At 42.5% G+C, this 25,141-nt stretch overlaps 1 protein-coding gene across 1 annotated transcript in view; it reads right to left on the bottom strand.

Moving 5' to 3' along the window:
* Positions 1-24,082, bottom strand: part of DNAH2 (dynein axonemal heavy chain 2) — a 94,695-nt gene extending 70,613 nt beyond the window's left edge. The window contains exons 1-11 of the mRNA XM_054575597.1: positions 23,929-24,082; positions 19,778-19,839; positions 17,047-17,217; positions 9,435-9,663; positions 8,790-8,900; positions 8,384-8,622; positions 7,208-7,399; positions 5,259-5,464; positions 4,672-4,801; positions 4,217-4,399; positions 1,882-2,096 (exon numbers count right to left, since the gene is read on the bottom strand). Of these exons, the coding sequence (XP_054431572.1) occupies positions 1,882-2,096; positions 4,217-4,399; positions 4,672-4,801; positions 5,259-5,464; positions 7,208-7,399; positions 8,384-8,622; positions 8,790-8,900; positions 9,435-9,663; positions 17,047-17,217; positions 19,778-19,839; positions 23,929-24,082 (1,892 nt within the window). The remainder of the gene's footprint in view (positions 1-1,881; positions 2,097-4,216; positions 4,400-4,671; positions 4,802-5,258; positions 5,465-7,207; positions 7,400-8,383; positions 8,623-8,789; positions 8,901-9,434; positions 9,664-17,046; positions 17,218-19,777; positions 19,840-23,928) is intronic.
* Between the last annotated feature and the right edge of the window lie 1,059 nt (positions 24,083-25,141).

A 25,141-nucleotide genomic window follows, 5' to 3' on the forward strand; every position in this document is an offset into this window, starting at 1 on the left:
GGAGGAAAATTGTTCATTCTCTACCCTGGTATAACTTTTGAATTTTATAATGTGCAAATTAAAACTATTATATCACCTTGCTAAGTTTATTTTGAAAATACCATGTTCACCAAGTTTCATGAGGCAATATTTTGAAGGGAAAATAATGTTTATTGATTGGTCATTCTTTGTAAAGACTTTTAATTGTGGCATCTTGCCTCATGACAGCCTCAGGAAAGGATGTTTTAGTAGTTGAGGAAACAAGCTCAGAGAAATTTAGGAGCTTGCCTGAGGCCACACGGCAAAACAGATCTATTCTGGGTCGGCATTGAAGTCTATGTTTATTCACTGCCACTGGCTGACCCTGAGGAGTAGAAGGAAGTAGCCACCTACCAGTCCTTACCTATGGCATCTCTTTATCTATTTCTCAAATTTTGTTTTCTCTCATACTTAAAATGTAAATATCAATCATTGGTATTTAATAAAATTCTGTTACCTGAACACAGTCCTTTAGGTTATGGGAAAGGACAACTGGTGGACTGCGTGAGCTCATATTCACATCATCACAGGGGCGTCCGGGTGTCTCCCAAACACAGTTCCTTTGCGAGTACCCAGCTTGACGAGAGAATGTGTCTTGCAGATTCAACTCCATTGTGTGCTTGCAAATGTCATAGCTGGGGTAATGCTGGCCTAATCTTCTGTCTCTTCAAAATCTTACTATTGGTTTATAAGGCCATTTTTATACAGTCCTGCTTAGCCATGCCTCAAAAAGCCACAAACCCTATCAAAGCTGCTCTCTGACACCCACCCCTGATCAAAGACTTACAGCAAACCTATTGCCCTCGTCTTCACACTCTGCTTCTCAATGGTTTCTAATCCATGCGGCTTCGAACATCTCTGTCCTTCTCACTACCATCTTCGCCTCACCCCTCTGACCTAACATTCAGCCTTGCTTCTCCATCTTGATTCCTTTGTTCCTTCCTCAACCATTAAGTGTCATCTCCCCTGGTTAGGCTGCCTTCAACTGCCCAAGAAGACACACTCAGTTTCTTGTGCCCCCAGGCTCTATCTCTACACAGAATTTTTCTGGCAAAGCTTCTTCTACATTTGCCCAACAAATAAAGACATTCTATGAGTTAAAGCCAATGCTAGTAGCAACAGCCTGGAAGTGTGGGAAACAGCTCTTATTTTAGCGCCTAGCTGGTGACATGAGGGAGCCAAAACCAATCAAGTAAAAAGTTATTTCCTTCCGATCAGGAAAAAACTGTCACCAGAAGGTTTGTAATCTCTGTAGACAGATGCCTTACATAGCTCCTTCTTTATTTGTCTCTTCTGCATCTTACATGGAAAGGAAGCACCGCTCCAGGAGTAGATACCACTATTCCCTCACAGAGTCACAGCAGGCGGGGACTTTACCACTGTATACGCTTCCTGTGCCTATCTTGGTTCCTAGCACATGGAAGGCACTGAGCATATATTTTTAATAACTAATAAAAGAATTAATTAAATTTTAAATAACTGTAATGTGAAAATGTTACAGTTATAAAGCTATAGGAGAGGACATATTCTGACAGCCCATCAGTTCTCTGGAAAGCCCACCCCGTGGCTCACAGGTTGGGGCATTTAGCTAAGTCATCATGGCCATCTAGTGGCAGGACACCGACATCGCTGGTTTAGTAGGTTAGTGAGGGGTTGTTTTGGGGTTTTTTTAACGATAAACTGTAAAATTAAGTTACAAAGTGATAGGAAATATATTACAGTATAAGGGAGAGTTAGAGAGAATGGAAAGAAAACCAAAGGATGGGAGTTAAACTCTTGGGACAGTTGGGGAAGGGAATGGCACCGAAGACAGAATAAGTAGGAGTCAGATAAAGAGAGATTGAGTGAGGTTGGGTCTTATACTTGTCAAAGTTGACGTCCAGCATCCCTGCCTTCTCCTGGCTGATTCTTAACAATGGTGTATCCAGCCGCCGAATGCAGTCCTTGTCCAGCGTTGATGTCCAGTCTTGGAAGGTTTTTCGAACAAGTTCATCAATGGCCTGAACCATCTGCTGATAGGTATGTACACTCTCCTCTCCAGTCCCAATGTGAGGCAAGAAATAAGCACTAGAAAGACACTAAGGAGGGAGAACACAAATGAGAGGAGCCTGCATGCCATGTTCTTCCACGTTACCCTCTCCCTAAGACTGCGCGCGCGCGCACGCGCACACACACACACACACACACACACACACACACACCCCAACAAAGGCTTGTTATGGAGATTAATTTTGACTACGTAGAGCAGCGATTTTCTTTCTTTCTTTGTATTTTAAAACACTGCTGGGTGGTTTTGCCATTTAATTACCTTTTATTTTTCAGTTACAGTTGACATACAATATTATATTAGTTTCAGGTGTACACGCCAGTGATTAGACATTATACAACTTACTAAGTGATCATCCCAATAAATCTCATCTCTATCTGACACCATATATGGTTATTAGAATATGATTGACTATATTCTCTATGCTGTACTTTATATCCCCTGACTATTCTGTAAAACCAATTTGTACATCTTAATTCCTTCACCTTTTTCACCCATCCCCTCGACCCCCCTCCTGTCTGGTAGCCATCAAAATGTTCTCTGTATCGATGAGTCTGTTTCCGTTCTGTTTCTTCAATTGTTTTGTTCTTTAAATTCAATTGTTGTTAGATACATATTTATTGCAATTTTATTGTTCATATTTTTTCTTTTTTCTTCTTCTTCTTAAAAAAGATCCATTTACATTTCATATAATACTGGTTTGGTGGTGATGAACTCCTTTAGCTTTTTCTTGTCAGGTGAGCTCTTTATCTGCCCTTAGATTCTAAATGATAACTTTGCTGGGTAGGATAATCTTGGTTTCAGGTCCTTGTTTTTCATCACTTTCAATGCTTCTTGCCAATCCCTTCTGATCTGAAAAGTTTCTGTTGAGAATCAGCTGACAGTCTTATGAGAGTTCACTTGTAGGTAACTAACTGCTTTTCTCTTGCTACTTTTAAGATTCTTAGAGCACCTGGCTGGTGTGGCTCAATGGACTGAGTGCCAGCCTGTGAACCAAAGGGTCACTGGTTCTTTTCCCAGTCAGAGCACATGCCTGGGTTGCAAGCCAGATCCCCAGTATGAGAAAGGCAACCACACATTGATGTTTCTCTCCCTCTCTCCCTCCCTTTCCCTCTCTCTAAAAGATTTTTTTAAAAATAACTTTTAAAAAAATCTTAAAACAGCAATTTTTCAACCAGTGTACCATGACAGGCACACTGGTGTGCCTCAAAAATTTTTTAAATATGCAATACCTGACATTTAGTCAAGAGCACTAACCTCTTTTCCCTTAGATTGTCAAATTAAGAATGACAACAGCCAACACAACAGTCATCCAATGTGAATGAATCAAAATTATATGCATTTTTTTGTCAGATCAGCAAGACATATATATTTTTTGGCATGCTGCAAAAATTTTAGTAATTAGTTTATGTGTGCCATGAGATGGAAAAGTTATAAATCATTGCCTTAGAAGGAAGGTGGAGCTAAAAAGAAGAGTGAGAGGAAGAAACCAAGGCACAATGAGGAAAGGAGTCAAAATAAATAGAACCACAGAGATTCAGTTCAAGGAAAACAAGTTGGGGAAAGGAAGTAATTTCACAAGGTGAAGTATTTAAGAGGTACAAGATTGAAAACTACTATGAACTCTTCCTCACCAGTCTTAGCCCACCACTTCTCAGGAAGTTTCTAGTTGTCTGTGGTCTGCCTTATTCTCTCCCACAACCAATTAGATGATAGCAGGTAGGTAGCTTTAGACTTACAGTCCCAAAAAGTTTGGGTTTGTTTTTTTTCTCTTTCCTTGTACCTGTTCTTCTAGGGAGACCAGGCCCAAGAAGGGTCCCAACTGTCCAGTTCTCTGGAGTTTGAGGTTATAGCACTTACTCTTCTGGTGGCCCAGCTTCTTAGATGCTGGCCCTATTCCTCCTCTCCATCTTGGTATGAAATGCCTAAAATGACCCATGTTCTACCAACCAGACTCACCATTGCTGCAAGTCCAAGGGACTGGCCTGTCCTACTAAAGAGCTGCATCTGCCACTCCCCTAGGCAGACTTAGTCTCTTGTCATGAAAATTTTTGAAGAAATCTCTGGGATGAGTCCCTCCCAGCACATGGCACAGCCTGCAAACTCTTCCATCTCACTGAGGACAGGCTTTAGGAAAGGCCAGGCACTTACATTCATGACTCTGTCAATGCGACGCCGGAGGATCCGCACCCAGTGTGCTTGTCCAGAATACTGGGCCATGTAGGGCTCCAGGTATGGCCACTTCTTGTTCAGTTCACGGTTCACAAGGGCCAATTCATTATTAAATAACATGTAGAGATCCACCGCCTTCTTGTCATATGTTCGCTTGATAGCCTAAGGAATAAGAAGATAGAAGTCGACAACATGCCCTGGGGATGTGGGTTCCTCCAGTTACTCATCCTAAAGAAAAGCTACACCCTGGTGAGGAAGTCATACTCCTTAGCAATCTGAAAACCAGGGGGACGAAGGGAAGAAAAGAGAGGCTGGCAACTTAGGACATGGGAAAGAGCATGAATGGAGGCAGGGTTGTGTCTGGAAAGCACAGGGGGAAATGATGAAAAGCACAAGAGAACTAGGGGTGGAGGAAGGAGGCAGGACAGCGGCACCTCGCGGGCTGCGAGCCTGTGGAAGGTGTCCAGCAGCAGCACTCCATGCTCTACATCTCGAACTTTCTCGAAGGCAGAGGTGATCAAGTTCTGAATCATCACCTCCAGGTCCTTGACTCCAGCACGGAAACTGCATCATTAGAGAGACGTGTTAAAAGGTGGGTGCATTCACCTGCCCCCAAGTACACGCCCTGAGTAAGAATCCTGTGCTACATACTAAGAGCTTCCCACGTGCCAGGCAAAGGCTAAGTGCTTTACATGCACTAATCCATTCATTCCTTAAGTCAAAGCAATGAGATAGGTTCCATCTCTAACCTTATTTCATAGATGAGGGAACAGGGGCTCTCACTGGTAGAGTAATTTGCCTAGTCACACACCTAGGATGTGGCAAAACTGGGATTCAAGCCCTGAAAGGCTAACTCTGGAACCTTCACCCAGCAGACACCTCCTTCCTTGCACTCTATCCTGCCCGCTCTTTCCCTGATCATCACCTCCATGCTTTCCTTTTACACTCGCCACTCACCCTACGCTTGTTTGCCCTGGCCTCCCTTCCCTTCTCTACGCAGAGTCGGCCGTGGTTCTCTCACCGATTATAGTCTTCGTGCCAAGAGGTGTTCTTGACATCCAGGATGCCCCCGCGAACAGCTCGCAGCATGTGCAGATTCTTATGAAAGATGTCCTCAATCTCCAGCAAGTTCCGCGTTATCTGGGGTCCCTGGACGCCGAAGAAGCAAGGAAGGGGACCTTGCTTGCCATCTTCCCAGCGGGCAAAATGGTACTGACAGTCACATACCTGAAAAGAAGTCAGCATGAGAATTCCTGCTCTCCTTTCTGAACTTGTAAGTCCTGGGCTCTTTGATTTAGCTGTAAGTGTCTAAAACCTAGGGAGGACCGAGCAGATGCACGGGGCTTAGTGGGATGCATTTTGGCTGCGGAATCGAATGCAAGATACTAAAGCAGTGATAACAGGCAAAAATCTGAAAGAATGGGGTGGAGGTAGGGAACACAGTGATGCAGAAGGAGCCAAAGAGGTTAAGTTTGATGTTTAGCCTCTGCCCTGGCCCCCAGATCCCGCACGGGAATTCTGGAGCACCTGCTGTGGGCTTTGATCTCCTACCCTAATAGTCTTCCCACCTCAATAAGGTCCTTGCAGCGTTGCACAAAAGCATCAACCTGAGCGAATATGCTGGTCTGGTCTAGGACCCAGCCCCGACTGGAGAACCTGTGTTAGGAGAAAGACCAAATCAAAAAGTGGGAACACTGCATATCAATCTGTCTATGCAAAGCTAGACCTGGGGTCCTGGGCTCAGGGGGATACTTAGAAAGTGAGACCCCAAGAGGCAGTTTTCCTGAACCCTGAGAGAGGAAGCACAAGGTGAGAAGAACCAGAGGGGAGACACAGTGTCTCAGTTGTAGGAGAAGGTTTATACAGGATGGAACTCCAGGCTTTAGGGCCAAGAAAGGAGGAAAAGACCAGGAAGGACCCGTGGGATCAGGAAGAAGAGGTGATTAGAGTGAGGAGAACCTAGGGTTAGGGGCTAGGATATTTGTGTCCAGAGAGAAACCCTGGATCCACAAAGAAACTCCCAGGTCTAGAAAAATATAATCCATAGGCTTAACAAAACAAGTGCAAGTGAAAGGAGTCAGAATCTACCCTCTACAGGAAGGGCAAGGGGGGAATATACAGAATGTCGGAGGAGACACATCGTACTGGGTGTGCATCTGCACTGCCTGCAAGTAATGATCTTTCCAGGCATGACAACAGGAAATGCAGCCTTGTAGGTCCTCCTTGCTAGAAGTGACATATCCTTCAAAGATTCGGTCCAGGGAGATGGCATGGCAGCATAAGCGGATGATCTCGTTGCTCATCTGTAGAAAGGGTCCCAACAGCCTCAGTTCACAGCCTTCGTTGCACCCACCCCTTTCCCCGAACCTCCCCGATGTGCCTCCGATCTCAGTCACCTACTTCGTGATTTGGCTCGCGATGCCCAGCTTGCCCAGGTCCCCTGCTGCTGGCAGACAGCCCCCCGGGTCCCACCTCCTGCCCCCCCAGCAACTCTTCCCAGCCGGCAGTCAGCATCCTCCCTCACTTTGCCTCTGTCACTCCAAATGAAAAGTGCCAGGTCCTGCACCTCCAAAGCTGGTTTTCTTCCTAAACCTTTCTATCACCCACTGCTTTTTCTGTCTTTGGAAATGAGAATAAGAGGGTCTTCCCCTCCTGTAAACTCAGCCCGGGAGTCTGCCCTTCCTACCTCCTCCCCGCACTCCATCCGCTCCTCTTCTCGAAGCCCCGCTTCCCGCCTAGGCTACCTCCGTATGGAAGCAAAATGTACAGCCAGACCCCAACTCTGAGCATCACTAACGCTGACCACGCAGGCAGCATAAGTCTTTGGTCTCCGTGTGGCCCGAAGGGTGCCCCTCACTGCCTTTTCACCACAGGTTTTCTCTTCAGGGGATTCCACCCTCTTCAGGACATCTGAGCCCTGTCAACGTAGCCACCCTGTAAAAACCCTGGTCCTCCTGGGCAGAGGCATACCTTTCGGAAGAGGGAGGTCAGTCTCTCCCGCGTGTTGTAGTGGGGAGAGTTCACCCAGATGATCCGGATGAGACTGATCAACTTAGGAAGCTTACTAGGGATGTCCTTAGGCTGCATGAAGGCCAGTTCCTGGTAAGGTTCCTTCAGGATTGACAAAAAAGTCAGGTTCAGCTGTGCCTGACAAGAGCCATCCTGAGAGTAAAGAGAAACCAGGAGTAGACTCACCCACTGGAAGTCCATCGGAAGGAACTGGTTCGAAGTGAGCACTTCCTGTCGATCTGAAGCCCAGCCCGACCTGCCTCCATGGGGAATCATTCCCCATTAACCTAAGCCCCCCGGTGCCAGTCACTTCAGGCCTCTGCAGCCCTCAGGACTAGAGTTTGCAATATTGAGTTTTATTCATTTACCAGTTTCTACAAAAGTATTATAACGTCTTTTCTCATGCATGAGTCCCATCTCCCCCACTAGACTGAGAGTTACCCAGATTCAGGGGGTTTTGTCTATTCCCTTAGTTCCTCCAGTTGAACTCAGCACCCTGCACAAATTAGATACTGAACAGCTGTTGATGAACGATCCAGACATCACTCCCATTGATCCCCAGAGTTTTCCCCATAGTCCCCTGCACTGCCTTGTCCTCAGCCAGGATTTTAGACTTCTCCGCCTCGCTGTGGCCCAGCTCCCTTCATACCTAGCTTAAACCTCCACCTAGGGAGAGAAGTCTTCTAGCTCCGTATTCTACAGATTACTCTGACCCTCTGTGTCCCCGTCGCCTACGAAATCATCTTGCCATCCTATATTAAATTTATTTTTAAGCGTTCATCTTGCAGCTCTGTTGGCTGAACCGCATGGGTTCCTCTTCGATCCCACGCCATCTAGTCATCCCATTTTGTGTAAGTCTTCTTTTCTCGGCTGGGTTGTAGGGGTGGGGTTCACAGAGGGTACTTAATGTATATTTGGTGTTTACCAGAACTAGTTTTCTCCCTAAGTAAACTATAAGCTCTTTGGGAATTTCCTTGTGTTCTACTTTTATACTCTCCCACAGGTCCCAGTTCAAACACTGGGTGGGTCTATCTTTGCTGTTGATGGCGACATTGGCTCCCTCACCTTAGCGCCCTATATTGTCCCAAGCACTGTCCACTTTCTTCTAAGCCTCCATCCTTTGATCCACTCACAAACCTGGATCTGCTGGGCCAGTTTCATAAAGGGCGCCAAGTAGGACGACTTGGCGAGGCGCAGGATGGACTCGATGTGTTTCACCCCCTCCTTCACCAGCTGTGTGCTGATGCCAGACAGGTCCATGCATCGGTTGCGCCAGAACTCAATCTCCTCCAGAGGACCTAGGCTTTCTCCTGTCTCCACAGTCTCCTGGGCACTGAGCACCTCCTTTATCTGCCGGGTCCAGTGGATCATAGAGGCTTCAGGGGAGAACACAAAATCTCTTCATTTCTTTTCGCTGTTCCCAGTTGTGTCCCTCCCTCTGTCCGCTACGTAGCCCCCCTAACCCAACTCCTTTCTCTTCACCTGGGCTGCCCCTCTCCTCTGCCCTAGGGTCCCTGACACACTGGCAGTGCCAGCCACTCACTCTCTAGCCGCTGCACCAGCTCTTTGTCCTTAAACACCACCTCAGGCTTCATGTTCATGGCCTCGGCGGGGATGTAGAGAACCGTGTGCCCCTCCAGTTTGTACCGAGTATCTAAGGAAAGGATAGGACCATGGAACTTCACAGACAAGAGAGAGTTTATGCCGCCCCAGTTCCAATCATGGTTGATGATCTGGGGCCCAAGGAGCATTTCAGGAAAGCAGGCAGGAGAAAATGACTGATACTTTTTTGCTATCAAGAGGAAAAATAACAGAAGGCAAGAGGGAAATCTCATTGAGGTATAATAAAAGATTGTCATAAAACAACGTCAAAGACCCGCGCCCCCAACACTCTCTTCTATGATATAGGCACTCCCCAGCAGCCCCGCATGGTCTGCATTTCCCCTTCCCTAACAGGTACCCTTTGAAATTTCCAACTCAGAGTTTCAGAAGGTCTAGCCAACTATTCTACAGCAGAAAACTGTATCTAAATTGGAAGACAAATTCTGTGCCCTGTTTCACTCATTCAGCAAACACGTACCAGATACCCACATAGGGGCTTGGGATGAACCTCCCCCTGCCTCATTAGGCTCATTAGCCTCATTAGCTCTGCTGGTGGGGCACTAGGCACTCAAGCCTTTCCGCTCACCCGTCAGGCAGGCCAAGAACCTGTGCAGGTGAGAAGCAAAATGATTTCGAATGCTCTCGGGCCAGCTTGTGTTGGTAAAGATCTGAGGGGCAAAGACACCACTGAGGAGGCGAAGCAGGGCTGGGATGTAGGAGCCCCTCACTGTCCCAAACTGCACAGTTGCCTCAAAGTTTTCCGGAGTGATGGGAACCGGTGCTTGGCGAATAAAGTACACAATCTGGTTCTGCGTCTGCATGAAAGACAGTAAGTAGATCAGAGTTCAGTCTCCAGGCCCAGCCATGAAACCCTGAGGTTCCAATCATGAAGCCCTGGCTAAGTTGTCTGTGACTTTCCCTTAACACATCTTGATCCTTCTCCAAATGGAAGTGTCATGAGTGCTCCCTGTTCTTTTCAGGGACGTGAGTCCATACACAGAGACGTAGGGAGAAAATGCAGAGAGCACGCCTTGAGAGTAGGGACTGCGTATTTTATCAAACCTGGCTCCAGAGCCCAGCACACTAGGACATATTAGATGCTCAATAAATGTCGGCCAAATGCATGGATGGAATGAAAAGAATAGAATGAATAAAGCACTTTCAGATATAGGAAAAGCAGAAATGAGGACTAGAAGAAAAAGACAATGGTCTAGGATTTTCCATTACAGTTACACATACTTTTCTGCCAATTTTTCATCTATCATTCAATTTTGTTTATAGTGAGTTTTTGTTGTTTACATTCAGAAATTTGTAACTTTCACACAGTTAAAACTTTTAAATTTAAAGTTTCTGACTTCTACATGCTTAGAAAGTTCATTCCCATCAAATTCATCTTTTTTTAGTGTTTTTTGTAACTAGTCTTCATAATTTTTTTAAATTTAATAGGTTTTAGAGAGAGAGAGAGGAACTGAGAATGAGAGAAATATTGATTTGTTGTTCCATTTATTTATACATTCATTGGTTGTTTCTTGTATGTGCCCTGATGGGAGCTCAAACGTGCAGTCTTGGCGTGTCGGGACAATGCTCTAACCAACTGAGCTACCCAACTAGGGCATAATTTTTAAAACTGAAACTAAAGCACAAAGAAGAAATCAATAATTATCCATCTTCCCACTACCCAGATTTAAATTTTGGCATTTTGTGTCTATCTTTCAAAAAGCTTAACTATTATTTTTGTTAATTTGTTAATTATAAATAACTGAAACAATGCAGAAATTTAAACAATGCATAAAATTAAAATGTCACCTGAAACTCCACCACCCAAACAATGCTGTTAACATTAGAAAAAACAGTATTCCAAACATCTTTCCATAGATGTATAATACAGAAAAATAAATTAGTTATTTCAAAATAGAACCATGCTAATTTTTTTAAAGCATTAAATTAAATTTAATATATTTAATTTAATAGTGTGAATATAATAAAGGCATTTATGAGCATCAAATAAATTATTTTACCTGTAAGAGAGATTTCTTCCTAAAAGACTTTTTCTAAGGTTATAAGACAGATTATGAAAAATATTAAGAGGTTGGTTTTCTCACTACCTTTCTACTTTAAATTCTATTGACTTACTGCTTTGCAAGATAAGAACACTGATCTCCTCATACTCCCTCTCATTTTCTCACCACTTTGCAATATTTGTTACAGTATTAGTTTTACATTGTCCAAGATCATAGCATTCACATTCTATAGCATAACCATAATTCCCATGCTTATTTAGAGTATTAGTTATGTATTTAAATGAATTGAATGTTCCTAGACTCTATTCCTGAGTTCTTTAGTTGGTTCATTTCTTCATGAACTGAATGTTTGTTGATGACGTATTTTTGTTTTTTAAAGTAGAGTTCTTCCAAGAATGAAAATGACTGCCTATCTTGTCTTTATACTTGACCATCTAGGCTGGGAACCGCACCCTGGGTCCCAGGGCATTTCCTGGAGAACTCTGTAGGTGTCATCTTCTGAGTGTTCACAGAAGTCCGAGGGCAACCTCACGTTTTCCCTTGGGAGATCATTTTCTCTTTCTTTTGGACTAGAGGTCTAAATAATTTTTCCCAAATTTTTATTTTGAAAAAATATATATTTTTTAGAAAAATTTTCCACCCTTAAAAAAGTTGCACAAAAAGTACAATGAACAACACTATACCCTTCATCCAGAAGCAACAGACATCGTAATACTACATCCTTAAATACTTCACCATATAGGCCTAAAAGTGAAGATATTCTCTGGCACGCCTAACACTATAATATCACACTAAAAAAGTGTATCTACATGTAACGCTTTATAAAATCTACAGTCCATATTCAATTTTCCCCAGTGGTCCCAATAATGTCATTTACATCTGGTTTTTTCCCCACCCAGGATCACACGCAGTCATGTTTCCTTAGCCAACTTTAATTCCACACAGTTTCCCAGTATTTTTCTTTCTTACATGGCACTGATATTTCTAATAGTCCTGGCCAGTTATTTCTCAAAATGTCCCTCAGTTTGGATTTACCAGATTGTTTTCTCATTACCAGATTCAAGTTAAATATTCTTAGCAAGAATACCACATACGTGATATTCCTAAAGAAATAATTTCCTTGAATTTCAGTAGCTTAATTAAGATGTATATAGACATTAAACATTGTTTAACAAATTTTATGGAATAAGGTATGTTTTCATTTTCCAGATTCAATTCCTTCTGCAGTTCAGGGAAATTCTTTCTATTTCATCGTTAAATGTATATTCTGTTTCATTAGTTGGCTCTATCAGATCACCTGTGTCTGTCTTTCATATCTATTAACTTCTCTCTTATTGTATTGTCTTTTTTTCCTGCATACACTGTAATTATCTCAAGCCTTTCTTCTATGTCAAAGCAGATTTTCAGGAATAGCTATTCAGTTCCTTACTGTTTCTAACCCACTAGGTTTTGTAACATGCTACTTTCTTTATTTCCTAAAATCTGCTTCTCCCTTTCATCTCATTGTCATGTTTTATCATTTCATTCCTCTGTTTTGTAAAAAATTGATTTGTGTTCTTATTAAATCATACTATAACATGATGCTTTAGTGAGGAATTTCCTTCCATTCAGTTATGTTTTCCTCTTTTGCATGCTTTGTTCTGAATTTGGTTTCTTTGGTTTTCTCCCTTGATGTAATGTGCTTGCGGTTGCCATGCAACTTCTTTTCACTTTCCTCATGCTTGAGCAGCTCTATGAACTTATTCTTTTTGCTGTAATGTGCTGTGGATGACTTCTTCATGCCCCGCTGTGAGAGCCCAGTTTGTCTCCCCTTCAAAGTTAAAGTGGAAGAGTTGAGTCCTTTATGTTTTATTTACTTTTCTCTAGCCTAACAAAATTGCATGAAGGGATAAGCAGGTGGTAAAGGCTAATTTAAAACAATGTAAAATCTTTGTTAAAATACCTGGGTTCTTTCTCTCTTTTCAGATTTTGCTAAATGCCCTACATCTAAACTTCACTCCTCTCACTGGGGTTCACCATTCTTGAAGGGAGTATGGTTTCCTTAATTCAGTGCCTAGGCCTTTCATTGGCTACCACTTTTAAAATCTATTAGATCATATTTTACTTCCTTCCTTGTTTGTTTACTCCTGCATTGTTTTTTTTCCTGGTTTTACTTTTTGCTGATTTTATCAAGTATTCAAGGATAATTTTTTTTAAGGAAGTTTCAATTGGTCATCTTAACCCAGTAGAATATAATTAAATATGTGATTTATGTAGAATGTATTCCAGCATGCTAAGTAGACTTTTTTCAGCTTTACTGTGGCATATTTGACAAAAATTGTATATATTTAAGGTGTGAAACTTGATTTTTTAAAAAGATGTTATTTATTTATTTATTTATTTATTTAGAGGAAAAAGGAGGGAGAAAGGAGGGAAGAGAAAAATGGATCAGTTGCCTCTCACACTACCCCCAACTGGGGACCTGGCCCACAACCCAAGCATGTGCCCTGACTGGGAATCGAACCACTGACATTTTGGCTTGCAGGACACCCAATCCACAAAGCCACAGCAGTCAGGGCTGAGACTTGCTGTTTTGATATGTGTATATATTGTGAAATGATCACCAAAATCAAGCTAATTAACATGTCCATCACCTCATATAGTTCTTTCCCTTCCTTCCTTCCTTCCTTCCTTTTTTCCTTCCTTCCTTCCTTTTTTCCTTCCTTCCTTCCTTCCTTCCTTCCTTCCTTCCTTTCTTTCTCTCTCCCTTTCTTCTGTTCTCTCTCTCTCTCTTTTTTGTATGTGTGTTGTGAAAACACTTAAGATTTGCCCTCTTAGCAAATTTCAAGTACACAATACAGTTTTATTAACTGTAGTTACCATGCTGTATACTAGATCTTGAAACTTTGTACCCTCCCCTCCCTGTTTTACTGCAATATAATTAACCTATAACATTATATTGTTAGTTAAGGTATACAACATAATGATTTGACATATGAATTTATTGTGAAATTATTACTAAAAGTTCAGTGAATATCCATCACCTCACATAGTTACAAATTGTCTTATCATGAGAACGTTTAAGATCTATTCACTTAACAGCTTTCAACTATACAATACAGGATTGTTAACTATAGCCACCCTGCTATTTATTACATCCCCCGAACTTATTTATCTTTTGCCTGGAAGTTTGTACCTTTTGACCATTTTCACCCATTTTCCCTCTTCCCCAACCCCCATCTCTGGCAACCACCAATCTGTAATGTGTTTCAAAGAGTTAGGTTGTTTTTTCCCCCTAGATTCTACATATAAGTGAGATCATACAACATTTGTCTTTGTCTCATTTATTTCACTGAGGATAATGCCCTTCAGGTCCATCCATGTTGTTGTAAATGGCAGGACTTTTTTCTTTCTCATTGCTGAATAATATTCCATTACACACAAACACACACACACACCATTTTCTTTACCCATTCATCATCCATCCAATTTATGATTATTGCCAATATACAAGAAAAATCTGTAGTCTGTTTTTTCATTTAACATGAAATGTTTCCCAAATTGTGTCTTTGCATCAGTGGACACTCAGGTTGTTTCCATTTCTTGGCTATTATAAATCATGCTACAATGAACAATGTTACAGATATCACTTCAAGATAATTTTATTCCCTTCAGATATACACCCCAAAGAGGAATTGCTGGATCATGTGGTAGTTCTATTTTTAAATTTTTGAGGAAAAGCTATACTATTTCCCATAGTAGCTGCATCGATTTACATTCCCAACACGTGTTCCCTTTTTCTTTCATATCCTCACCAACATTTGTTATCTCTTGTCTCTTTGATGATGGTCATTCTAAAAGGTGTAAAGTGATATCTCGTTGTGGTTTTCATTTGCATTTCCCTGATGATTAGTGATGCTGAGTTTCTTTTCATGTACCTGTTGACCATTTTTATGCTTTCTTTGGGAAAACATCTTTTCGATTCTTCCATTTCTTAGTCAGATTATTTGTTATTTTGTTATTGAGTTGTATAGGTTCTTTATATTTTTTGGATAATAACCTCTTATTGGATTTATGATTTACAAATATTTTCTCCCATTTCTTACGTTTTCTTTTCATTCTGTTGGTTTCCTTTGCTGTGCAGAAGCTTTTCGGTTTGATGTAGTTCCACTTGTTTATTTTTGCTTTCGTTGCCTTTGCTTTTGCTGTCAGAAATTTGGTGCCATTTGACCAACATCTCCCCATTTCCCCATCCCTTCAGCTAAATAGATCTTTTAATGGAAAAATGTTGCTTTTCATGTTTCCCAATTCTATTCATTGAATAATTCATCCTTCCCCACAGGTTTTAAATTCCATTTTTACAGAAAATGCTTACATATATGGCTCTGTACTTTCAATGTTTCTTTACTATTGCTTATACAATGTATATTGCTGCCCCAGTACAACAGTTTTTAATTATTGCAGTTTAAGAAAAGATTTCATACTCACAAGTCTCCTCCATTACTTTCCTTCATCATTTTCTTTGCTATTTTCATGCATTTTTCTGGGTATATTTTAAGATACTTTACAGTTTATACAGGGTATCTAGGGACTGTGGCACTTCAATTGGAGTTGCATTAAAAATGGTACATTTTTTAGAGGGAATGATCTTAATATAATACTGAGATTGCCACCCAGAAACAGGGTATGGCTCACCGTTTATTCAAATCTTTCATCGCCTGCAGCAAAGTTGTTTTCTTTCATATAAATCCTACATATATTTTGCAAATTTTTGTCCCTTTTGTGAAAAAATCTTTTTTCATGATTTTTTGTAGCTGATTATTGCCAATATACAAGAAAAATCTGTAGTCTGTTTTTCCATTTAACATGAAATGTTTCCCAAATTGTGTTTTTGCACAGGACCACACTCATCTTCGTTATCACTGAGATTTTTGTATATGTACTGGCAATGGAAGCAAAGCAATAGCCTTTTTCTTTCCCAACATTTTATTACAAAAATATTCAAACATACAACAAAGTTAAAAGAATTTTACATTATTGACCTGTAAACCTACCATGCAGATTCTGCCATGAACATTTTACTGTATGTCCTTTAACTGCCTCCCTACCCATGGTTTACCCTTCACTAATGTATTCTCCCCCTTGTTGAAATACTTATCTATCCAATCCATGAAAGCCCTCAATATTTCTCTCTGGGATAGGGATCAAATTTTTTACTTTTTATGTTTTTATTTATTTATTTTTTTAATTGGGAATTTTATGGAGAACTTCCCTCCAAGTAATTCCCTTGATTCTTTTTTTTTTTTTTTAATCCTCACCCAAGGAACCCAAAGACATGCCCATTGATTTTAGAGAAAGGGGAAGGGAAGGAGAGAGAGAGAAGGAGAGAAACATTGGTTGCCTTTCACACAACCCCGAGTTGGGGCAACCAAACCCATAACCCAGGCATATGCCCTGACTAGGAATTGAACCCATGACCTTTAAGCTCATGGGACAACACTCCAACTGAGCCACACTGGCCATAGCTACTTATTAATTCTTCAGAGAGAGAGGAAGAGGGAGGGAGGGAGAGAGAAAGAAACATCGATTTGTTGTTCCACCCATCCATACATTCATTGGTTGACTCCTGCATGTACCCTGACCAGGGATCAAACCAGCAACCCTGGCATACAGGGACAATGCTCCAACCAACTGAGCTACCTGGCCAGGGTGAAGCCAAATCCTTTGCATAACATACAAGGTCCTTCACAAGCTGGCCCCAACCCACTTTTTCAGTATCATTTCCAAAACTCCTCTTTTCTTTGCACATAAAGTGTTCTTACCCAAATAGCTCTTACCCAGCCTCGATGGAATCCTACTCAGCCTCCATACCCAACTCAAATATCACTTCCATCACCAAGCCTTGCCTGCGTTCCCCTGGCTACCTTAGTTGCTCCCATAAAGCTCCAATAAAGCTTTGCTCATGCATCACAATATATTGTAAATACATTTTATGTTTGTCTTCCCCATTAGACCACGAGATCATCAAAAGCATAAGCCTGCTCTATTCCTCTCTGTATCCTGCTGCCGAGCATAGTGCTTGGCACACTGTAAGGCTCAACAGACCTTGGGCATAGAAGACTAGAAGACAACAAAGTTACACAGAACCCTCAGCTCCCTGGAAGACCACCTTGGAGTCTGGGAAAACAGAGTACCCACCTGTACAGGCATGCCCAAATTTAGAGTCAGCCCCACACAGGGGTCGATGAAGATGGTGAGGATGGGCTCTGATGGGTCCTGGGCAAAATGTTCCAGAATGGCATCATGCTCCTCTGTCCATTTGGCATCTGCCAGTCCTGTCAGCACAGCTCGGGACAGGAAAAGGGGCTTCTACAGAAGGAAAACAGAGAGCCAGAAAAGGTACAGCTGTTAGGATGAGTCATTTCTCCCATCCACAATCACACGTGAAGATGTGGAAGATGAGAGAGGTGAGACAGGTCCAGAATAGAGAAAGCTGAGGATGGACTGATTGATAGGATTCAGGCTTTTGAAGAAAGAAGATAGCATTCTCTTGCCTCTATGTGTCAAAATAGAATGGATTGTAGGGGGAAACTAAGGGTTTTCCTTAGTTTCCTTTCAAGGAAGGCTATCCTTCCTTGGGATATTTTCTTCCCAAGACATTTCATTTATGCATTGTCAAGCAACCCTTAACCTCCAAGTCAAACTAAATTAAAAGAACATGTAGGATATTAGCCTAAATCAAGCAATTAGAAGAAGATGACAAGTATTTTTGATAAGGGTGCAAAGAGCAACAGACGCAGCAGCCTCCTCAACATTCGGAAGTAAGTATGAAATATTGGGTAAAAGTTGATTGGCATAGCAATGAGGAAGAAGTGAGGGGAAAAGAAAGCACCAAAGAACAAATAAATTAGGTGGAAAACAAATTGTAACTGATGGCTAAGAAAAAACTAATCTGTAGAACTCTACTAAATAAATTAAGGAAACTAAAAGGTATAAAGATACAGCTCAGTGAGCTTGAGAAGCCACCCTGTCCTTCTCCCAGTAAGATAAGAAGAAATCTCTTTTATTTAATGTTTCTAGGTCAAGCCCTGGCCAGTGTGGCTCTGTTGGAGAGTCATCCTATTCACCAACAGTTTGGGGGTTCAGATCCCAGCCAGGGCACATGCCTAGGTTGCAGGTTTGATCCCTGGTCGGGGCATATATGAGAGGCAACCAATCAAAGTTTCTTTCTCACATCAATGTTCTCTCTCTCTCTCCCCTTTCTTCTCTCTCTCTAAAATCAATAAATATATTTTTTTTAATTTTTGAATAAAAAAATAAAGTTTCCAGGTCAAGAAAACTTAGACTATGATCTAAAATCTTTCCTATATGAAAACATAGATGAACCCATGAGAACACGAAGGCCCTGATAAATAAATGGACAAAAGGGCATAAACTGACATGTCATGTCATTTAAAAAAAATAAATATATGAAAAAGTGTTCAATTTCAGTTGAATTCAAAGAAATACAAATAAAAATAGCAAAGATATATAATTTATTGCCTGTACTTTTAAAAAATATTTTATTTATGTATTTATTTTCAGAGAGAGAGGAAGGGAGGGAGAAAGACAAGGACAGAAACATTGGCGTGAGGTGTGAGAGACATCAATTGGTTGCCTCTCTCATGCTCCCAAACAGGGAGCTGGCCCACAACCCAGGCATGGGCCCTGAGGGGGGATCGAACCAGCAACGCTTTGGTTTGCAGGCCTGCACTCAATCCACTCAGCCACACCAGCCAGGGCTATTGCCTATAATTTGTTAAAAATCCTTGCTAAATTGGTAATACCCAGGCCTGGAAAAGGTTTGTTACTAGTGTGAGGGCAAAAAGGTGCAATTCGTTTGGAAAACAGCTTGGCATTATGTATTAAAATCATCAGAAATGTTCTTTACTCCTTGATTCAGTAAGTCCATATACAGGAATCTAAAGGAAATTTGTGTTCCAAAATGTCCTAATTTTACATACAATATTCATCACAGTACTATTATGAGAGCAAAAATCAGAAATGGCAAAATGTCCAAGAGTCATGATTTAACTCTGGTACACATATCTAATCGAGCACTATACTGCCATTAAAAGTGGTGCTTACAAAAGAAGTATGTTATAATAGCATGAAGAATGATGAAATGTTTTGTGAAAAAGCTTTATAAAAATTACAATACATGGTACAGTCAGGATTATTTTTTTTAACTTGCAAACTTACACACTGAAAGAAAAAACATGTACCAAAATACTAACACTGAATGTGTTTAGGCAGTAATGCTATGACTTTTCTTTTCCCTTTGTTTTACTTTTCTGTCCCTTCCAGCATTTTCTCTAATGAGTAGTTATTACTCTTCTTTCACTTTAAAAAAAAGTCAAGGTCACCACTCCATTCTTCTAACCTAGTGTCTGTAGGCATGGCAAGGCTCTGATGCTACTTGGAGGTAAAGATATAAGGGTCATTTTCTAAAACGCCAATTTCTAAAAGTACTTGAAATGGTTTCTGTAAAATCGTCTGCCAAAGGAGAAAACTGGAAGAAAGAAGAAAGAGAATGTCTTAAAAAGTAGTATCCAATTAGGAAATATCTGCCCAGCTTGTTCAACTTGTTCAGGTGATTACACATACATTTGTTAAAGCTTGTCGACGTTTTACCCAAGGTGGGGAGATGAGGAAGGGACAGCTAAGAGACCTGTTCCTCACTTGAAACACTCTTCTTCTGGAGGGGTGGGAGCATGGATAACTTTGCCCTTTACTTAGTGAACCAGATTTCTGGTGAGTAGGCTACCAGTGGAGTTAACAGAAGGAAGTAACAGATTGAAGAGATTCTTTACACACTGTACTACAACTGATCTTTTGATTTACCTTTTCTTGGAGAGGAATATTTGTCTCCAGGAAAACCCAAACTTACCACATCCATCTCATGCTCCTGTAATGCTTCTTTTTGTACTTCAGATTCTTCCAACACTGGCCCTGGGAAGAATAAAAATTCAAAAGTGAAGGCATTCCTTAAAAAGTTAAACATAGAGCCACCGTATGACCCAGCAATTCCACTTCTAGGTAGATATCCAACAGACTTGGAAGCAGGTACTCAAACAGACATTTGTATGCCAATGCTCATAACAGCACTGTTCACAGCAGCCAAAAGGTAGAAACAACTCAAGTGTCCATCAACGGATGAATGGATAAACAAATTGTGGTGAGATATTACTCAACCACAAAAAGGAATGAAGGTCTGCTACAGTGCTATACCATGGATGAACCTTGAAAACACAAGGTTAAGCGAAAGAAGCCACTCACAAAAGACCACATATTGTATAAATCCAATTCCATATGAAATGTCCAAATAGGCTAATCCACAGAGACAGAAAGTAATTAGTGGTTACCAGGATCTGGAGGAAACGGTAATACGGAGTGACTGCTAACAGGCCAGTCTCTGATGCAACTTAGAAGTAAAGATATAGGGGTTATGTGGTACTAGTTTCTCAAGTTTTAAATGGCTCATCGTGGGTAGGATGAAAATGCTCAAAGATAAGACAGTGGCGATGGCTGACAACTTTGTGAACATACCAAAATCATTTAACTGTTTTCTTTAAAGGGGTGAATTTTTATATAAGTGAATTATATCTCAGCTTTCTTTTAAAAAGTTAACTGCAGCTGGAGGGGTTGGAGAGACAGAGCAGTAAGCACGGTCAGTACTAAGGTTGTTCTAGGCACTGAGCTTCTGGCCTTCCATTCTTCCCTCAGTCCGCTTCCCACATGGGGAAGCTGGGGTCCACCGAAATGGGCCCCTCTCCAAACAACCACGCTGCTGGGTGCTCCCTTCTGCCACACTCACTCTGGAACCCCCTGAAAACCCAGGAGGGGGTTTCTCGCCTGATCTCTCCTGACCCAGGAGGACCTCCTGATCTGTTGCTCACACAGATCAGGAGTAAAACTGAGGTAAAATTGGTGGGTTTCTCATCTCCCATGAGCCAGAAGGGGGAAGGAATAATGAGATGGAACCAAAAGACTTTGGGGAACAGAACACTCCAATCTCCAGGAAGGAAAACAAGGAGGGGAGTGAGGCACAAAGGCCAAGGACAAAAATAATGAAAAAGGTGGAGTAGATGATTCCAGGAGCTTTGTGGTAAATGGGACAGGTAAGCACGAAATCCAATGCCCTCTGAGAAAACCAAGGGCAATCAAGATTTCAGACAAGAGCTAGGCCAGGAGAGGGAAACTGAGACTATCTTAAGAGTAAACTGGTTTTGTCTTTAGACCTTATATAAAGTCTAAATCATGCACTACAACACTAGTATACAATGTTCGCAGATGCACGCAGTAAAAATTTTTTAAAAACAACCTTGAGAGTGATAAACACCAAGTCAGAAGACCGGTGACCTCAGGAGAAAAGGGGGAGGGCTTTGGGGGCGGGGGCGAGCGGAAGGATTTCCTTGTGGCTAGTACGATTTATTCTTACATTGGCTTATTCTTACACTGATGTGTACATGGGTGTTCATTATATTATTCTCTATACTTTTTCTGATTTGCCTGAAATATGAGTCAACAATCCCTTATCCAAAACCCTGGAGGTCAAGAATATTTTGGAATTTAGAATTGCAATGTAGTATGGTATGTAATAGTCCCCACCCCCCAGACGGCTCTAGAACAGCACTGCACAAACTTTTTTTAAATCCTCACCTGAGGATATGTTTATTAATTTGAGAGAGAGAAGGGAGAGAAAGAAACATCAATGTGAGAAAGAAACATCAATTGGTTGCCTCCCATACACACCCTGACCAGGGATGGAACCCACAACTAGGTACGTGCCCTGACCAGGAATGGAGCGGGTAACCTTGTGGTGCATGGGATAATCCTCCAACCAGCCAACCCTCCTGGCCAGGACGAACTTTTAATATTAGTAGTGTTTCTGCAGTAAAACATGAAAATTTATACCAAGTGGCTTAAATAAACTATAAATACCTTCATATCAGTTTAGGTTATGTTTTACCATCAAATAAGTTTGGATGCCAAACTTTGGGGAAACCCTTTAGTCTTAGGGCTTTCTAAAATTTCAGATACGGGATTAGGAACCAGTGCTACTTCTTGTTTTCCTCAGGAGGAGCGCTTAGAGAAGCAAAGGATGTCAGTACAGACCTCAAAAGGGTGTTTGCCCACCATCCTTTCTGAAGAAGTATTTTTGTCCCTGTCTTAGCCTGTCCAGCAAAATACAACAGACTAGGTGGCTTATAAACAGCAGAAATTTATTTCTCACAGTCCAGGAGTCCTAATTAGGGTGCCAGCTTGGTCCAGCTGGGGCCGCCTTCCCAGTCAAAGACTTCTCTCATTGTGTCCTCACCCAGTGGAAGGGGTGAAGGGATTTCTCCGAGCCTCTGTTACAAGGCTTTGCTCTCATGCAAAGCAGCTCCACCCTTGTTACTTAAGCACCTCCCAAAGGCCCCCCTACTAGCGCCATCACAGTAGCCGTCAGGATTTCAGCATGTGAGTTTCGGTGGAAGACAGACATTCGGACCATAGCAGGCCTCCTCTATGTCCAGTGGGACAGGCCTCGATCCCTGACCAACCCCAAAGATTGTGGGGATTAATGTTCATTTCAGGACTGCCTCAGAGGCCCAAGTCTCCTCTGAACCTCTATCAGGGTTCCAAATCAGGGGAAAGCTCCACACCAAACACTAAAAAGGTTTAGAGCCAAGGTAGTCAGAGATCCTTGGTATTTGGTGGTCAGGGCTTTCATTTAAAAGCTCCTTCTCTTTCTACCCCAGTGGATTCTCCAAAATGAACCTAAATGCTTTCTTTCCTCCCTCAGCCTACTCCTGGTACACAGCTCGGGGAGCCAGTCCCATTTTAAACTGCTTTCAAGAGACCTCAGGATAAAAACATTTGCACATTTCTCATGTCTGTATCCTAGGGTAAGGCCCTATGTACGCTGGACCTTTCTCTCATACCCATGCTTAATCTCTCAGCCTTTAACATGAAAAGGGAATGCTCTTTCTTTCCATCTTGAAAGGTTGTTAGCAATGAAAAGAAGCCCAGTTATCCCTGACTGGTGTGGCTCAGTGGATTGGGCATTGTTCTTCAAATCAGTTTGATTCCCAGACCGGGCACATGCCTAGGTTGCAGGCCAGGTCCCTGGTTCGGGGCATGCGGTGGGGGAGGCGGGGTACAAGAGGCAACTGACCCATGTTTCTCTCTCACATTGATGTTTCTCTCTCTCACATCGATGTTTGTCTCCCTCTCTTTCTCCTTCCCTTCCCCTCGCTCTAGGGAGAGAAGGAAGGAGAGAGGAAAGAAAGAAAAAAAGGAAGGGAGGGAAGGAAGGAGGGAGGAAGAAAGAGACCCCAGGTAAAAGAGGAGAACTATACTTAGCTTCTAGTCACATCTAAACTGGCCCGTGCTCTAAGGGACAGCCAGTGACAGCAACAACTACCAAAACCCTTCCAACCCTACTGGTCCCAGCTCATCTACAAGGAAGGAACCCTTCAGGTCAAAGCCACAAGAAGCCACCTCTTTAGACTCTTTTCTCTCTCAGTCTAGATCTCATGCTTCTTTTCCTGTTGCCCTGAACCTGAACCTCCTCAGTCTACCGAGGCCCTGCCAAATGAGGGTGGAGATACAAGAGCCTCAAACAGATGGGAGAAGGCATCAGTCAGGCTTAGGATTCAAAGGGTGGCAAAGCAGATTGAGTCTCCATGGTGATGGGCTTAATGGGAAAAAAAACATTATTTGTTTTGCCACCCGGGGTGAAAATGGGAAAAGGGAGGAGATCAAACCCTTTCCACTGGGGTAGGAACAACCCTGAACACTTGAATGAGGAGGGAGAGGCTAAAATAAAGAATTGGCTGGTGAGCTCTTGGTACACTGGGGAAAAATTTTAAGACAGAAAGAACAAGCTTAAGGCTCTCCAGAAGGGAAACACATAAAAAGGGACCCAGCGTCAGGCCTGAGATTCCGCTGAACCCTCTGCTTCTTAGACAAAAGCAGCAGAACCTGCTCCCCAGGCCTAAGACCCTCCTGAGATACAAACATTGTCTCTCTGAGCCCCTGGAAGCATGTACCCACCAGGCTCCTCCTTGACAAGCTCCAGCTCCAGCTTGGGCTCGCTGGCAGGCAGGGTGGCGTCCCCGGCCTGTGTGGCCAGAGCATCCTGAGCAGCTTGCTTGCGGGCGCTCCCCCAGCCACTCACTTTCCGCTTCCTCTCAGCTTTGCTGGACATGATGTAGCCAAAACCTGCAGACACACAGGAAGCTGGGAGTCCACAGCCAAATCCACCCTAACCCAGGGCCCTGAGACTCAAAGTCCCTTCTGAATTCATAAATTAACTGAGATCTTATCTGGGGGTATCCACGTCCTGCTCCATTAACCACAGGGGCCTTGCCGTCCTCGCTCCTTTCCCTCGGATAGCCCACTTTCTTCAGAACATTGGCATAAAAATCATAGTCATCCCTCAAGGCATTAGGAATATGAAAGTTAAAGATGGTGGTCCAACAGACAGCCCATCAGTGAGGTTTTAGGAATCCCTTTCTCTGCCCAGAGGTATGAGAATGTAAGATAATCAGAAAAATATATACGAAGCTGAACCCCTCAGAGACACAGGTGAGTGAGAGAAGGCCCAGGGAAGGGAAGACTGTCCCCCAGGTTCCCTATCCTTTGTCACTGTGTCAAGTCAGTGAAACAAACACATATGATTTTCCTAAGTACCTCCTTTCCTCCTAAGTTACCCCTGGAAGGGGGGGAAATGAGGAGATGCTCCTCCAGCTCACACTAAAACCTTCGACTTCCTTAAGCAAAGAAAACCCATATTTGCAGCACGTCCTGTTAGCTTTTCATTCCTGACGGTTAGGAACCCTGTTTTGTGTGTACTGAAAAGGTCTCAGCATAGTTGGCTGAGGAACTCTGTGCTGACTGATAGTGGAAACCAAGGTCTTTTGACTCCAAATGCCCTGAGAACAGATTGGAAGAAGGAAGGACAAAAGTCAGCTGACACTGAATTTCAAATTGTGTCTGGGGAGAAGAAAATGTGGGCATGAGGAAGACCACAGTTGTGCTTCTCTCGGGAAAGAGGATGGCTGGAAACAGGGGCATCTCTGGCAGGCGGTCAGGATCCCGAGGGCTATGTCTAATTCGCTGGGCATTCCCTCTCCATTCAGCTATCTCCTGACAGCCACCTGTGGCTCTCCTTCCGCATCCCCACAGGCTGCCACAGGCATCGATCATAGGTTATGAGTTTCAAACCTGAAGGATTTGTACTTTGCTCCAAGGAGAAATGTTCTAT

Source organism: Pteronotus mesoamericanus, unplaced genomic scaffold (assembly GCF_021234165.1).
Source record: "Pteronotus mesoamericanus isolate MK-2021 breed Mesoamerican mustached bat unplaced genomic scaffold, CSHL_Meso_final contig_317, whole genome shotgun sequence".
Lineage (NCBI taxonomy): Eukaryota > Metazoa > Chordata > Mammalia > Chiroptera > Mormoopidae > Pteronotus > Pteronotus mesoamericanus.